The sequence below is a fragment of the Alosa sapidissima genome, chromosome 7 (genome assembly GCF_018492685.1).
Source record: "Alosa sapidissima isolate fAloSap1 chromosome 7, fAloSap1.pri, whole genome shotgun sequence".
Taxonomy (NCBI): Eukaryota; Metazoa; Chordata; class Actinopteri; order Clupeiformes; family Clupeidae; genus Alosa; species Alosa sapidissima.
The window spans coordinates 38,560,507-38,578,596 of NC_055963.1; the positions used below are offsets into that span (position 1 = coordinate 38,560,507).

Consider the following 18,090-nt stretch of genomic DNA (forward strand, 5'->3'; position numbering starts at 1 on the left):
GAAGTAGCCTAAGAAAACCATACACAAAACGGCACAAAAAGTAAACCAACCCCTCAATTATGTAGTGAATTAGAACCACTGGAAATGTGAATAAATAGAAAGTTGATCGTCTAAATAACTTAATAAGTTAGTTAGCTGAACACTAATGCTTTGCCATAGCGATGTTGCTAAACAAGCGAACTTAGTTAAACAGGTTTTCACAGATCATTACATCGTCATTTCTTTATAATTTAATTAACTTTCACAGGCTAGGTTCCTGTTGTAGTCAGGCAACTGCTGTCATGTTCAAAATTGAAATTGCTGCAAGAGTGGGCACGACAGAAACATCAGTGACATCTGGACCTTGTCTCTGGAGAGACTGCGGGAAAGAAGTGAAACCAGCTTTACTCAAAGACATCAACTTCCAAAACCCCAAAAGACCAGGCAGTCAACTCCGCAGACAGAAGGCTGGGGCAACTATTAAGAGTCGCCTATTCGTGTCTTCTGCAGGCACATGTCCACAGGAAAACTCTTCCTGTGGAGAGTGTCTAGGACAGGCAAATGGGTGACCAACAGGGTAAAGCAATTGTACTATAGTTATTCTTTGCAACATGCCCCTTGATAAAATAAATCTATGGCTATGTTCTACTCTTTAGTACTAACAGATGACAACATTGAGGAGCTCCGTGGAATTGCTCCACATGCTGCAGTATTAACAAGCCTGGAGAATAGTGAGACAGACACAGCATCATCTGGCAGTGACACAGAGGAGGAATTGGGTTTGCCAGATCGATTGACAGCACTATATGACACAACATTGAGTTGCCCACAGGAAATTAAGAGTAAAAGTGAAGAGGTTTTTAAAAAATTACAATCAAATGTGCAGCCCATCCAATATCAAAAGTTAGAATTAATAACTCATCAACAGTTACAATCCAAAGTGTGGTACACATACAGAGCAGGTCGCATCACAAGTACAAAATTCTATCGTGTGTGTACCTCTGACACACTAAGCGAAGAATGCCTCAAGGACATTATGCATTATAGCAATGCATCACTTGAGGTTCCATCTGTGCGTTGGGGAAGAAACATGGAGGCTGTTGCAAGACAGTGCTATGCCATGTATGCTGCAAAAAGCCATCAAAACTTTAGTGACACCTGCTCTGGATTAGTCGTGCCCCCGCAAGAGCCACATCTTGGTTCATCCCCAGATGGAATCATAAATTGTTCCTGTTGTGGCAAAGGAGTACTCAAAATCAAATGCCCCTATAAGTACAAAGATGGCCTAAGTGGTTCTACAAGTGGCAGACAAACAGTTTTGTCTAGACCAAACACAAACATTGAAACAAACACACCCCTACTACTATCAGGTTCAATTTCAGATGTATGTATGCAATGTTTCTCACTGTGATTTTGTTGTATGGACAAAGCAAGACCTTGTTGTCCAGCGCATCCTGAGAAATCAGGACTTTTTACAAGAGACCAGGGCTGGGTCTGCATAGAATACAAATTGTAAACATAAAAATTATTACATTTTCTCACCATCATCTTTAAAGTGAAATTGTAGTCAAATGTTAAATAAAAACACATCATCAATACTGTGCAATTAAAATTTATTGTTGATAAATTAGTATCTGTATTAGTATATGAATAAAATTAACCATAACCAATCATAAACCATAGCCTTAATCATGTTTTTACTGCACAACACTGTTGTAGAGGTTTGTAAGGGCAGCACAAACTACAACAATATCATCTAGCATGTCTACCTGTGACACGGGAATGACGGTCTGCAATATTTTAAATGTTTTCCAACGGCCAATCACACGCTCCACATGTATACGTACCCGTGAAAGTTGTCTGGACCTATCTACTTCATGGGCTCCAAGTTGTTTTTTACCTTTTGTGAAAGAGGGTATTCGCAATGTTACGCCTAATGCTGCCAAATCATCTCTGATTAAGAATCCCCTGTCAGCCAGAATGTCATCGCTTTGCTCTAAAAGACTCAAAAAGCCAGACTCCTTGGTTATTTGTTTGTCAGAGACCCGACCACCCCAACCCCCAGAAATAAAAGTTATTGCCCCAGCAGGAGAAATTCCAATTAGATATTTTAAAGTGTTGTTATGTTTATAATTTGACCATGTTTGTTGCTGTTAAATTTGTAGTTCTGTCAATGAAAATTTCAGTGCAATCAATAATGCATCTACATCTTTTGAAATTTTTGAACGATTTTGGTAGACTCTTGAGTACCGCTCCCTTACTTGGCCATTTTATGAGGGGTTTCAGTACAATTGCCATGGTTGGTATCCACGTGCGACAGATTTTGGATATAGTGCTGTTAGAGACATTGAATTTATAAGCCAGGTATTTATTGCTAAAGCCAATTTTTAATTTCATAAGTACTACCAATAAATGATCTTGGAAACTAATTTTGTTACAAACCACATCAACAGTGCCAGATAACGTTTGTATGAGCCAATCAAAGACTATGGTCTGAAGACCTGTGAGAAATATAAACTGAGCAATGTCACTTTTGATAGTGCTATAGCAAAACCGTGAGACTTTGAGATCTTCTTTGAGCTTCTCGTTTTCAGCTGTCAGTCTTATAACATCCCGATGGAGACTGGCACATTCCTCCTGTAGCCGGTCATGGCTCACACGCAGCGCATTGTACTCAGCAATGGGGACCACATCCTCTTCTTCTGTTTCACAACAACAACAACAAATATCAGAACAACTTGTCACTCAGAGATTAACAGTTGAGGAGCTGTAATATTTTAGCTTGTTGTGTCTGTAGTGATACCTACCAGTAGCACTTGGCAGCTGTTCTTCTGACATGGAGGTGTCTGTTGGAATAGTAGAACTAGGTAGGCCTATCTCATCCCTCCTCCTCTTACGATTGAACCTTCAGTGAGAGAAATTGAAGTCATTGTCAAAGTTTCACTTATAGTAGCTGTTCATTCAAAGTAACACTACTGTTTGCCCATACGTAGTGGAGTTAATAATTCCACTTGCCATTAAAAGGTAAAGGTTCATTCTCTGTAACACGAGCGCCATCTATTGGTGCTATTTTGCAAACTTTAGGTCAAGTTATTACACACCATCACCAGTCTGCAGTAGCCTGTTTCGTGGGAAGTCATAACATAAGCTCCACACTGTTATAGCTAAAGGTGTTCATTGTGATAATATGTTGGTATGCAAGCAGTATATCCACACAGGAGGTCTCTCATTTTTATATTAGAGACCATTTTTGTTTTGTTTTAGCTTAAATGAAAAAGTCCACCACGTTGTGCTATCTTGCTAATCTGGTTGGAGCCTAGCTCGATAACCTAACTTTTACGTTATAACTTGGGAACAGTGAACTGAATCGTTTTTGTTTTCATTTAGCTAACTGAAGCTTTTTATAGCAAAGAACGTGATTGTGAAACACTATTCTGCTATTTATCAGAATAAACGGCTGTGATAGCCAAAGAAAACGTGACAGCTTCGTCTGTAACACAACAATGCAAGAGAGAGTACACATCCTTTAGTAGGCTACAGCCTATGGTATGAGAATGCTAGCGTTAGCTAGCTAACGTTATGCTGGCAGCTAGCATTAACGTTGACCTGTCTAATTTAGACTGAGGATTCTCCCCCTCTGTTGTGTAGACGAACACGGAGGGCACAAAATCTGGACTGTCGATGTCCATCGACACCTCTCCTGTGATAAGGACAATTTTAGGATAGTGAGTTAGCTAGTTGTCTGGGCAGCTTTAATAGGCTACACACAGAGAAAAAGCAACATCATTGTTTCATCTATCTAGCTAGCAGCTAATAAACAAAACATAAGCAACACATGACTGTTAACATGACCACCCATACAGAAATGTGATATATGGCAATATATGAACATATATGTCAAATAACAGGGACTTATAATTTTACTTATATGGACATATGCGATTCAAATATTAATGTCAAACATATATTCAAAGCTATATGTCCATACATGCATACAAAATATTTTAATTTCCCATTTAAGATGCTATATATCTTCATATACTATATCCAATTATTTGTTTTGCAAATATATGGAGAAGTTTATGTGTGAATATGTGACAGACTTATATGTAGTCTCCATATATGGTGGCATACATATCCATACACTAGATTCCACTACTTATTTTCTAAATATATGGATAACTTTATGTGTGAATATGTGGCAGACATATTTGTAGTCTCCATATATGGTGGCATACATATCCATACACTAGATTCCATTAGCCTACTTATTTTCCAAATGGAGAACTTAGTGTGAATATATTTTTTAATGTCTTGGCGTCACAGGTATGGTGTCGACTATGCTGCTCGGCATCTTTTGCCTTATGTGTCAATGTTTTGTGTGGAGTGTTTGCGTTGCACCATGTGCATACAAAAATGTGTGAGGCCAAAGCTACTTTAAATATAACGGATGCTTGTAGTATCTTGATATGCGCATGCGCACACAGCAATACCCATCCCCCACCCTTGATTGACTTTTGAACACCAACCACGGTGACTTCAACCGTCACTTTTCTGTCCTGTCATGCATCTGACTTTGTAAGCTGTGCAAACTCTGCTGTCATCATATCCAAGGTAAGAAGGCCTTTAGTAAATGGGAATTAGTTAAAAAAATATTGTTTTTATAATGTGTGTAATGTTAACCAAATCCGTTTGTTAACAGTCTAACCATCATGTTAGAATTAGCGTTAATGTTATCAATTAGCTATCGATAACGTTAGCGAGCTAATATTGCTAACGTTAGCGATGTTAGCTATTAATGTTAACTTTTCCATTAACTAACTTTACCATTATGTGGAATATCTAGAATGATAGTTAACATCATATCCAACAACAAGCCTGTCTGAGATGTCGTTATGATTATAAGTTTTAGTTTGAATGAAATATCAGGTGTAAGTAAATTAGCTAACCTAGCTATTAATAACTTAGGCTACATTTAAAGTGGCTGCTAATAACCATGCAGGCTAACGTGAACGTTAGTAGGCTTAAATGGATCTTTAGTTTGTGAAGGGTACCCAGAGGAAACTTTTGCTTCTCATTTGTATCCCTTCTGTTGCTAAAGAGACAAAATGGTGATTCTCTTTTAAGGATCATTTAAGTATTACTTTTGTCACAATTATTTCTCCTAATTTTGCCTTAGGAGAAATAAAACAAGCAAAAGATGAGACACATAACAATAAGACAAGTAGGAGTCACATAAGAGATATTAGTTTGAGAAGCAGGAGAAATACGGGAGATCTCTTATATGTTTGAGTGTAGTCTCATTTACAACTTGTTTCTCCTTAGGAGAAATAATAGAGCAAATGAGGAGACATTGCAATGAGAAACTGTTGAGAAGTAGGAGTTACAATTGAGATATCAGTTTGAGGGTCAAAAAATAGGGCACTCCATAGCATTTCAAACTTTTATTTTATAAAACAAAGCAAAACAGTTGTACTTTAAAAATGGACTTTAAGCAATGGGAACTTGCACAGACGCACATTAAAATGGACTTCAAGAAATGGAAGCATGTTAATGCCTTGATATGTTCTTTGTATAATGTGTATTCTTATTTATTTATTTTTTGTGTGTGAGTGTGTATGTGAGTATTATTTTTAAAAGCTGCACAAGCAAATTGCATTGTACGGACCAACTGCACAATGACAATTTAAGACTATCTATAAATCATACAACATGGAGAAATGAACTAATAAACAATAACATAAACAAAATGAACTTGTGCCAAAGCGTACAATACTGTGTACAATGGTGGATGAAAGCGTGGGCTGGTCAATCTGCGTCTTTTATCCTGGTGGTGGAACCAACCAAAGGGAGGAGGGAGAGAAGAGCAGAAAATAGAACATTGTTAGTTTGTGAGCCACTCAAAAATACAAAGTAAGACATCTGTTTGACCGTCTGCTTTCATAACTGTGGGAATTTTGATACAGCACAAAGATCAGACACACCTTATTAATCACTTAAACACAGAATGGGGGATGTGATAGCTACCACTCACATTTGCTATATGTTGCCCAATTGAAAAACAGATTTTATTGATATATTTGTCAAGCTTAAACAAGTTTGTTGAATTCCCTCACCTCATCTAGTGAGTAAACTGTATTGTCAGGCTAGGATTAACCCCTATCCAGCTTACCGCTAGGCAAAACCTTGTTTTGGTTGGACTAAGCCTATTCAGTGTAAAAAAAAAAAATGGGCATCTGAAAATAGTTTAGTTCAGAGTCCTGATGTCAAAAAAGTAATTTGGGCAATTTTTTTTTGTCATCTGGGAGCTGGCTCCATAGTCAGGACGCATAACAACTAAATGCAGCGTTGCCTTGTTTAGTTCTGATAGTGGGTTTCAACAGGAACATTTCTCCTGTGATCAGTGAGGTTTAAGTGATGAGTATTGCTGGAACATGTCACACAGTCTCATTGAAGGGCAAATCTGGTGTAAACTGATTCAAAGCCTTGTTGTTCGAGCTCACCAGGCACTGTCCAAAGGACAAAGAACAATAAAATGTGTCATAACCTATGGACAAGAAAGTAAAGCTGACTCAATATGGCAAAAAAGCCTTCGGTATCTTCTTTCCATTACAGGGTTTCCGCAGGTTTGACCACCCCAAATAAGACTAGACCTTTTTAAGACCACTTACATGAAAATTAAGACCTACATCACACCCATTATGCGGTTGTAAAACACCAGATCAAATCCATAATGACAATTAAAACAACACTTCCTCATTATGTGCTGTCCTCTCCTTTTGACTGATTATGTTGATTCATTGCTGCCGGTGCGAAAACCCAAAGTATTGTTTGCGCATATTCCAAGAAATTAGACTAGTGTAGTTGTCACGATACCAAAATTATTGTTTCGATGACGATACCACATCAAGAATAGCGATTTCGATACTTCTTCGATAATTCTTAAAAAATCTATTGGATTTGGGGCCCAGACCACCTTGACATCATCAGTAATATTGAATATAGTGTTATCATTCACACTAGCGGGCATCTTAGATTCTGCTTGACTCTTTCCACACACACAGAAAATTATGGCTTATTTCATATGTTTCTATTTCATATACCTTCAAATTCATATAAAGTGTACAGTTAATGTATAGTATTTTTTAATCTGCATAATTACTATTAATCTGCTTAATTGCTAAACATATTTAGTCATTTGAATACTTAATATTTATTTTTAAACTATTACACCTAGGCAAATTTTAATGTGGTGTGTAGGCCTAGGTGTAATTGAGTGCTTGTCACTTTAAGAAATACGTGAGTAATTACTGTAGCCTTCAGTCTCACGGTTTTAGGCTAGTGAATAATAGTTGCACATAATGTATAAGGATATGTGGATGCAATTAATTGTTGTCTGTCATTAGATAAAATAAATGTAAATAAAAAACTATCAAGTTCGTAGAAGGGATCATGTTCAATAATGATTTTAGCACTAATGACGAATGACATACATGACCTGAGCTTGCAGAATTAGTTAGCAAGGAGCTCTCTCCAGATGTAAAAGTTTGTGCTGCCTATTTCTAAATGACATTAAACCCAATAGTAGACCTAAGTACATCTCATAGCCTAGGTAGGTTAGCAACACAAAGTTGAGAGGTGCAAGTGAGCAAATCAACTTGATATTAGCCGATTATTATGTGTTACCACAGAATCACTTAAGCTAAACTAGCAGCCATGTCTCGCTGTTTATGGCACGACAGCTGCGCATATGTGTGTGAGGAGAAAAGACGCATAGCCACAGGCTTGGGGAGGAGGCACTAGAAGCATGCCTTGTGCACACGAACAAGAACACGGTCATTCTTAAAGGAGCATTCCGGTGTGATATTGACCTAAAGTGTGTTGAAACATGATACCGAGTGTAAACGTATGTCTCATAGCCCATCTCAGCTTGTCCCCTGCACTCCAAAATCTGGCGCTAGTTAGCCGATGCTCGATGCTTTTTCAATGGTGGTGCTTCGGCATCGGGCTAGCAATGCAAATAAATGGTATTTTAATGATTCACAGGTATGATAAGGGATCAGATTCCAAAAATAATTCAGTGGAAATGCATGGATTCCAGTTTCTTCCAGTAGCAGCAACTGGAATCCATGCATTTCCACGGAATTATTTTTGGAATCTGATCCCTTATCATACCTGTTCATTCTTACTCGTAGCTCGACTTATCGTGACTAAATTCAAGATGGCTGCAAACGCTAAACTTCGTGAAGATACTGTCTGTATAAATCGTCTTGTAAGTAAACTACCAGTGCTTTTTCAAAGTTCTCAATGTCTCGTTTTAAATGTCAGGGCCCTCGGAAGTCTACCAATGAAGTGTGGAGATACATTGAGCCTCGTAAATGGGTGTAAAACAGTGATTTATTTGCATGGCTAGCCCGATGCCGAAGCACCACCATTGAAAAAGCTGTTGGTAGCATCGGCTAACTAGCGCCAGATTTTGGAGTGCAGGGGACAAGCCGAGATGGCCTATGAAACATACGTTCACACTCGGTATCATGTTTCAACACACTTTAGGTCAATATCACACCGGAATGCTCCTTTAAAAGTATTGATACTAATAAAATTAGGTATTGTGACAACTGCTAATAGCTATTGCGACACTTTTGTAGTATCGGTGCACCGTGCAACACTAAATTAGACGATCTCTGATGTTACGCAACCCCCTGTTGAATTTTCACATTGTTGTTGTTTTTTCCCCCATTTCTCCTTGCTTGCAGGCTAGTATAATTAAAATTTAAGACCTTCGTTTAAAAAATTAAGACTTCGGCAACGGAATTTAAGACTTTTTCAGACCTTAATTAAGGAACATGACATTTAAGACCGTTTAAAGACTTTTAAGACCCCGCGGCTACCCTGCATTAGGTCAGGAATACCAAAAGTACTTCTATACGGCTCTGGGCTATACTTCCCTGTCCATAACTCAGAATTGGCTGTGCCATATTTTCTTTTTCCTATGAACAGCACAAAGTGATTTCCAACAAGAGCTATGGATCAATTCATACCGGATTTGTCCTTTAAGTGATTTGTAAACAAGTAGGAGTGCTTTAGGGTCAATCCGGTAAATCAAAGACAATGACTCAATATTACATCTAAATTAGCCCAAAACATTTAGCTCTGATCACTCAAGAGACACTGACAATTGTCAAGAACAAAAACAAAATACAGAAAATACAGTATACACCATACAACAAATATTGTTGATGAGTTAATCATTTTGGCCATGTCATTTTTTTTTACTTTTGATGTATGTTCAGCCCATCTGTAAAATATCTTAAAATTTCGCCTCTATCATTTCTATGACAATGTGATTTTGTAACTTTCGTAGCTACACAGTTTGACGTTAACTGTATAAAAGTTGAATACTTTTAGTGCAATAGAGGCCTACCCTTTATAAAAAGCCCACCAATAATGCTCACCACAATTGGAAATAATTTAAAACTAGATGTACCGCATAGCGGTACAAAATATGACCGCCGCTCAGTCCTGTACATCCGTTCCGCGAAAATAAATCACACTTCAATTTGTCTCCATATTTTACTCCATCCCCCACTCTTGAAACTTTTGTGTATGCTTGTTTGGCATGCCTGAGTGTGTGTGTGCGGCTGCACAGAAAGTACCCTACTGGTGCTGAAAAGGTGAATAGATTGTAGAATAGCCAAAGAAGATGTAGAATTGTTATAAAACCTTTAAAATCTCTAAACAATCTCAAGTAGGGCAGTTCATCACAGTTCATCCATTGCAACTGGATTGATGAAAGGTCACTTACACCTGTAGGCTACATTGTATTTGGGAAAAGCAAAAGGTATCAGCATAATGTTATTTATTTATTTATTTATTTATTTTTTATGTATTTTTAAACAAAAACATCTCTGTCAGTTCCATGCCGTTTTCAACAGCTATCAAAAACAAAGGTCATTTTTGGATGGATGGATTTTTTGTGAATGTTTCTTCTTCTACATAAGATTTTAGTCATCTTTAGTTCATGTAATACTTTATTGTCAATGCACAAATTAAGTAACAGTAGTCTGAAACGTTATTGTTAATGCACAAATTAAGTAACAGTAGCCTAGTCTGAAACGAAATGCTGTTTTACATCTAACCAGTGGTGCAAATAACTGACATGTCCAAATGGGCCTTGATGAAATGCGTCGCTAGACTGTTCATACACATTTTAACGGGCCAAAGTTGAAGAGCTTTTGTCCGTTATTGTTAGTGCAAATATAGGCTGATTCATGTTCCCTTGCATTGTTTAACTGAGGTCCATGGCTAGTCTGGCTTTCATCAGACCAAGCTCAATCTTTTAAGAAATCAAAAAATAAATAGCGGGCAGATCAGGCTGGGTTCACCCAGCCTAGTCCATAGGCACCCGATATTGTTTAATTTTCCGATTGAGATATACACACTCTGGCTATTCTAAATGCAAAAATGCATCAGGGAGTTATGACAAAACGGTAACTAACAAACTAGATCCTAATAGAAAGCTTCCCTAAGCTACAGGTAGGATTATAAGGTAGGCCTATTTACAACATAAATTGTCAATAGGCTATGCTGGCGACACAAATAAAATCTCCTTTGGAAACCAATGGCTTACGCCTTACAGTATCAAGCGGACTTAAACTGTCATATCGTGGCGAAAAGTTGTAATAACATTCACGCAGCTCCATGAGTCAAGGAAAGCGCGAATGAAGTAGCCACTTCTAAATGGGACCCACTACACAGTAGCTTAAGGTGTTTTGCTAAAGCAGCCATAATGAAATGAGGGTGTCATTGTTTGGATACTTCACACACACGTGCTTTTTAATTTCACAGACTACAACTACCAAGCTGTAATCAAAGCACATCGATTCCCCTCTCACACCCTGCACGCACTTAAAACAAAATAAACAGGCGTCTCAGTCTCACACATGTATAGGCAAAACTGTATCAGACCGGTGTAACGTTGGTAAATCTTCCATTGCACAGAATGATTTTGTAGCACGTGCAATAAATGACAGTCGAAAGATACAAACAGTGCTGCTATACATTTGCTTGGTATAACCGCATGTATAGTTTTCTACAAATGCAATAAATCAAATGCCTCCATCACTCAACCAACGCTAATGGTAACATTACCTAGGTCCTTATTGATATTACAAGATTAACGTACCTGCAGTAAAAACCAAGCATGTCCGATAAACATCCTCAGATTTATTTCGGCTTCAAGAAGAAATGGGAATTACACTTCATGTGAACATCGTCCTATCCTTATTAGATGTTCGCTGCGGTAAATTACAGTCCTTGTATGAAGAGTCCATTGTTTTTTCCAACCCACTTTTAACTTCCAACAAAATTACGTCTCACTGCAACGATGCGCCATCTAGTGGACAAACGACTACTTCTCGCCAATACTGAAAATGCAGCCATGATGATGATGATGAATATTTATTTTGGCTTTCTTTTAATCCTACTGATTTTCATTTTTTACCGGGGGGGGGGGGGGGGGCAAATCACAAATGAGTGATTATGAGCCAGGTTGATGTGGACCCTTGAGACCAACATACCATAAAAGATTCACAGAGAACTGTGTCTGCCCTACCCTCCTTTCGGGGGGTCCAGTCCAGCGGGGGGGCTGCAGATGAAAACGAAAAATGACGGTTCCATGCTATCCATGTGGGGGTACATGCCCACCAAGTTTTGTGTACCCCGGTCTTTCAGTGTCCCGGGAATCCTTGTTGGTGTACGTCACTAAATGTACACATAAATTATTTTATTGTAAGGCCCCCCATGAACGAAAGTACACAAAACTTGGCATGCATTCAGAGGGTGTCATAATGATCCTACACTTTTAATTTCGTGCAGTTTTGACCTTGTCAGCCAGAGATATTGAGATGAAAACACCAAATTTTTTGCTTTTTAATTTTTAACTAGGTGGCGCTATACATGAAATAAGTGGTAATGGGATGGGTTGACATGCCCCCTTAAGACCAACATACATAAAAAAGGTGGACCTCCTAGGCCCTACGGTTCTCGAGATATTCACAGAAAACTGTCTCCGGCCACCTACAGGCCAGTTGGTGTATAGTAACATAAATTAATTTATTGTGTGGCCCCCCATGAACGGAATTCCACGAAACTTGGCGTGCATACAGAGGGTGTCATAATGATCCTACACTTCCAATTTCGTGCAGTTTTGACTATGTTAGGTCACAGATACCTTCAATTACAACACCTCATTTTTACTTTTTTGTGTTTAACTAGGTGGCGCTATACATGAAATGAGTGGTTATGGAATGGGTTGACATGGCCCCTTGAGATCAACATACAAAAAAAAAATGGTCCTCCTAAACCCTACGGTTTTCGAGATATTCACAGAAAACTGTGTCTGCCCTACCCTCCTTTCGGGGGGTCCAGTCCAGCGGGGGGGCTACAGATCAAAACGAAAAACGATGGTTCCATGCTATCCATGTGGGGTTACATGCCCACCAAGTTTCGTGTACCCCGGTCTTTCAGTGTCCCGGGACTCATTGACGGAAATTTGGGCATGCGAAAAAGAAAAAAAAAAAAAAAAAAAAAAAAATCTGACTAAACCTATATGACCGCCGCTTCGCTGCGCGGCGGTCATAATAAGAGATTACCCCAGCTCCATGGATGTTTTGGAACCTCCAGCCCTCGTAACAAAAGCCTCTATGACCTTTGTGGATTCCACAGCTGTCCATCCGCAGAGCGTTCCACAGTGCATAACGTAGGCTGCAAATAAAAAGCAAAATCAATCTATCAGTGTGGTAATAATAGCTCTGAAACTGACAGTTCCAGTCATTGATTTTGATTAGCTGAAACGTGTTCCTTTCTGTTGTAATTCCCAAGTTAACCTTACACAAGGTTACACAACCTTGTGTACACATCCCTACGCAAAGAATGGTAAAAAATGAAGTTGTTACAAGCTGTGGCCAATGTTCAACTTACCATTGTGTGACAGTCTACATGAACTATTTATTGGTGTAGGGGTGAATTTATAAAACCATCAACTGTGCATAAGGTAAGACAACCAGGCTGAAATGACTAAAAGAGGAATACAATAATCTGTTGGAAATTTATCTTAATGCCTCAATTAAAAAATGAGGAAAAAATCCAACCTTTAAACACACCAATATTCTTTGTGAATGAACCAGGTATCGTAAATTAATAAATGTTATTCCTTAAAATACAGGAGGCATAAGTAAGGAACCCCCTATGTTAAAATCCCATAGAGGCAGGCAGATTTTTATTTTTAAAGGCCAGTTATTGAATGGACTCAGGATACTATGCATCCTGATAAAGTTCCCTTGGCCTTTGTAATTAAAAGATAGATACAGTAGATAGCCCCACATCACATAGCACTACCCTTCACCATACCTAGATATATCATGGTTTTATTTCAGTTAGGCTAATAGCTGGTTTGATTTGCATGCTACAGATTCTATTAATTGCAAAAGAAATGTTGACTGGTAAGTTATTCATGACCGCAGATGCTGACTTGCTTATCTCTCGATCCCTCGACCGCAGCAACGCTACTTTCCTAGTTTACCTGGGTTACAAGAATGCCCTTTCACTCCTGTTACTAGTGTTAATTTCGTCAGACGAGACGAGAGGAAATATGTTAGTCAACAACCTTTTTTTTCATGACTAAGACGAGACGATGACGAGACAGCAGTAATGTCCTGAAACACTGACTAAGACTATCTTAAGATACATTATTGTTGACGAAAAAAGACGAGACTAAAATGTTTTGCATGAAATAAAAACTAAGATAAAATCTCTCTTCATTTTCGTCTACAAAATGAGAAGACAGAATATCTAGCTGTTACGTTTTCAAAATATTCCGAATGAGTTCATACGCAACAGCTTTCCTGTAGGCTAGTCTACGTGCTGTTGCTGCAACCCTGTGGCTGCAACACGAAACTACATGGAACAAGAACACTGGAGATTTCTGCCAGAGTTAGCAAGCTAACTACCTAAGCTGTATGCCACAATGCTACATACCCAGAAGTTGAAGCTTCTCTCATACAAATTAACATCCCCCAGAATGTCCATACGAAAATGTTCATCATGTAATGTCAACTATTTAACTAGTTAGACTGATGATGCAAAGTTTGCTAGCAAGTAAGCTAATATGGAAAGTTCGCTAGCAAGTTAGCTATGGCTAAGATGGAGAGTCTGTTTGGGGAATGTGTTGTGTTTGGGCGCATATCGCCATCTAGCGAGGCGGAGTAAAACATTAATACTTTGGTCTACGACAGTGTTTCTCAAACTTTTTCAGTTTCAGGACCACTTAACTAACCCTAGCTAAAAAAAAAAAAGATTATACCTTCTTCAACAGTAGCCTAAAATTAGTCTACACTATAGGCCTACTCACTGAACCACTTTGCTTATTGTGTGGATTCATACTGTATGATTTAAACTGGCATATCTTACATAGACAGTGTTGCAGAACTGTTTTTACATACAAGTTGGTTCAATATTGCAAACAACTCATCTATATTATATTTTACCACGTCTGCTCGCGGACCACTTGGGATAGCTTGCGGACCACCAGTGATTCCCGGACCACACTTTGAGAAACACTGGTCTACGAATATGACAGTGGTCCATTCAAATCTTTTACGTCTATGGTCAAATCCCAGCCGAGCTATAACTGTAGCTCGACTTACCCGTGCATGTAAACATACTGACTGACAAAAAATCAGAATGAGTAATTATAACAGACGAGTAGCCCTGTGGACACACAATATTGTTGGAAAATTGAGATGTGTGAAACACTATTTGACTCAAATGGTAATCAGAAATAATTTGTTATAAAAAAAGACTAAAATGTGTTGACTAAAACTGACTAAGACTAAGATACCTTTAGTTTTCTTTTGACTAAAACTAGACTAAAATGACGAGACTTTTAGTCGACTAAAACTTGACTAACAAAAATTATATTTGAATGACTAAATATGACAAAGACTAAAAAGGACATTTCGTCACAAGACTAAGACTAGGACTAAATTAAAAATAGGTGACAAAATTAACACTACCTGTTACAATATGTAATTTATAGCAGGTTAAACAAAAGTGAGAACATATTGTGGGGAAAAATATACTTACCATTTTGGTACGCTGTTTGTTCAGCAATTTGATCTGATGGTCTAGCGTAGTCTTCCATTTTTTTAAGAAGCTGCCGGCCTCTTTTCAGTGGCATTGAGCTGGAACCAGTTTAAACCAGTGGCAATAACGTTAGCTTCGTCATCTTGACTGACATCCAAAAGACATTTTAAAATTCCGTGCATTTTGGCTACAGCATGGCTTAACACCATTCAAAACATACAGACTAAAGTTGTATAAGGCAAAGTAAGCTAGCAACGTTAAATTGTCTAACGTTAGCTTTATATACAAGCGGCACAGCCAGTGATGTAACTTACAAGTAGCTAACATTAACTAACTAGCTAACTTTATGTGCTGCTTCGTCAGGTTGTTCAATGATATATTGAGTCTAAAAATATGCAAGAACGTTAGCAAATTACCAAAATGTTAGTGTACCTTCTCTGAGTTTTCGTGGTGGCAAGTTCTGCACAATCCTTCATTACCCACACACCGTTTCACTTGGTTTCACTGGGCGCCAAATCTAGACTGCATTTTCTGGAGTCTTCTGCGCGCGAGTTTATCACGTCCGACCATCATAGACCTCTGGAGTCTAACTTGATTTCTCTAACTTGCTAACAAGTCGCAAGTTAGCTCTGGGGTAGCAAAAATCAAATTGTGCCGCCTTAACGTACCATTGATTATAATATCTACTCGGAAGGTTGAAGACAAAAGTGCGTTCAGGAAAACGTCTGCCTCTCCGATTTCGTCGTCTCCCTGGCCTGCGCGAGAATTTAACAGGTGATCTCCTTATATGGGCATAGATGGTAGCTTTTTTTGTAAGCGAACTTCAGAGGTCTGTCAGAGCATCGTCATGTGTGGTGATCACATCACATGGTTAGGCCTACTGTTTGCAAATGTAAACTTAAAACAAATAAGCCAATGAAAATCATTTGAGAATTGTTGTACAGCTACAACAGCTAGAGCAGGGATGTCAAACTCAGGCCCGCGGGCTGCTCATTTGTGGCCCGCGAGGTCATTATTCAATCTCTATTAGAAGTGGCCCGAATTAGAAGACTAATTTATAAAACAAATAGGTCTGGATGAGCATTAAATGAGTTCACTTAGAGAGCTCTCTGATGGATAAGCCTGAGTAAAATATGAGATACATAAATTGAGCAAGTCTGAGTATTGTATAAGCCTTTGCTGAGATCTCTTTTGTAAATCAAAAAAGGACTAAACTAGAATGAGAACGGTTCAAGCTTGTGAAGAGATCTCTTTTACAGAACTGATGGAGCCTAATCTGAGATTTACCAAAAAGATCTGAAATGAGAATTGCATGAGTTTACAGAGAGAGCTCTCTGATGGATCAGCCTGAGTAAAATGTGAGATGTATAAATTAGACAACACTGAGCATTATTTAAAATATTGATGAGATCTCATTTGTAGATTAAAGGGAGTCTACACTGAGATAACTTAACTCTTTTGCTCCAGAGACAAACCTGAGAAGCGGGAGACAAAAGCAATTATCTCATTTTTATATCACTGTGTTCTCATTATTGTCTAGGAGAAACAATTGAGAAAGAGAGGAGCTCTCATTTTAACATTTTCTTTCCTCTGGGTAGTGTTAAGCCATCCTTACAACAGAAGACTTTGACAAGATTTGGGGAATATTCTTGAAAGTCTTTTGAGTAAAGCTTGAATGGGGGGCATTAGTTAAAAGACTCCAAACTTTCAAGAATCTTTCCCAAATCTTGTCAATGTATGGATCATTAGGCTACATGTTCTTCATCTCATAGCTCTTATTTAAGCTTACTTGTGCCAAGGCGTGTGTTTATTAAAGATGCGTGTGAAGGTAGTAGTGCTTCAGTGATGGTCTTTTCATGTTCTGTGTGTTTTACAGCATATTAATCTTCTCTGTTCCCTGTTTGCAGGTGGTGATTTGTGAGGACTGCTGCCCTGAGAACACTGAGTGCATTCTGCCAAATCAATGTGTGCCACTTTCATACAGAGAAAAAAAGTTTCTACCTGGAGAGTTTACTCACTGTGTGGAAAAAATAAACTTTAATAAAAGGTTAAACAAATATTTTGTGTGTTTTCTTTGGAACATCAACAATGTTATATTTCTGAAATATACATATATTGTGACATATAAATATGAATGTGACATAGCAGAACATTACATATATGTGACATAGCAGAACATTACATATATTTTGCAATATATTTACCTAATATGAGTGCAAATATATGTCCATAGACATATATTTGCAATATATTGGTATCCCTAGTATGCGTACAAATACATAACTTATCATATATTAACATATATGAACTGACATATATTTGTAATATATTTGTATATCTGGGAAAATATATGTGACATATATAAAAACGGCCAATTTTGCTATATTTTTAAATATATTTGACATGTATGACTTATATGTGTGAGGCATACATTGACATATACATAATATATGTGATTTACATATATTGCCATATATCACATTTTTGTATGGGCATTATTGAGAAGTTGACATTAGATTATATTTCAAGATAATTGTTATTTTTGTTCTCCAAAACTTACCTGAAATAAAATTGGCACTGCACACCCGTGCGTTGTTAATGGTTTCCTCCATCCAGTTCACCCTTTTTATTGCCTGAAGCCACAGTTTTCTTCTGTTTATATTAAATGCCCCTTTCCCTCTGGGTATGCGGTAAAATTTTAATCCCAGGCCATAGGAATACCTGTTCTGGCAGGCAAAAACACAGCAACCCGACATGTTTTGGCAATCGGCTGATTGTTGTTGATGTCCGTTGCAAGCGGTTGCGAGGTAAACAGCACTAACTTCTGTTGCCAGGTTGCACGCAGCTCCATTGTTTACTAACTGTAAATCGGTCTATACTGGATTGATTAGAATAATTGAATTGCATTATTCTTTTTTTATTTTATTTATTTATTTATTGTTTTTTTTATTATTATTTCCCTTTCTT

General features: G+C 38.0%; 1 protein-coding gene across 8 annotated transcripts; it reads right to left on the minus strand.

Moving 5' to 3' along the window:
• Positions 1-683: 683 nt before the first annotated feature.
• LOC121713563 lies at positions 684-18,088 on the minus strand. Of its 8 annotated transcripts, none has more exons than XM_042098266.1 (5): positions 15,556-15,846; positions 12,633-12,744; positions 5,751-5,806; positions 2,787-2,884; positions 684-2,681 (listed from the first exon to the last, which is right to left on the minus strand). In XM_042098266.1, the coding sequence occupies exons 1-5, from the start codon at positions 15,597-15,599 to the stop codon at positions 2,107-2,109; spliced, it is 885 nt and encodes a 294-aa protein (XP_041954200.1). In that variant the 5' UTR covers positions 15,600-15,846; the 3' UTR covers positions 684-2,106. The 8 variants fall into 8 exon arrangements, 5 of the variants coding, with proteins under 5 accessions (XP_041954200.1, XP_041954201.1, XP_041954199.1 ...); XM_042098267.1 differs by lacking the exon at positions 15,556-15,846 and adding an exon at positions 15,124-15,169; XM_042098265.1 differs by lacking the exons at positions 5,751-5,806; positions 12,633-12,744; positions 15,556-15,846 and adding exons at positions 3,586-3,679; positions 17,684-18,088.
• Between the last annotated feature and the right edge of the window lie 2 nt (positions 18,089-18,090).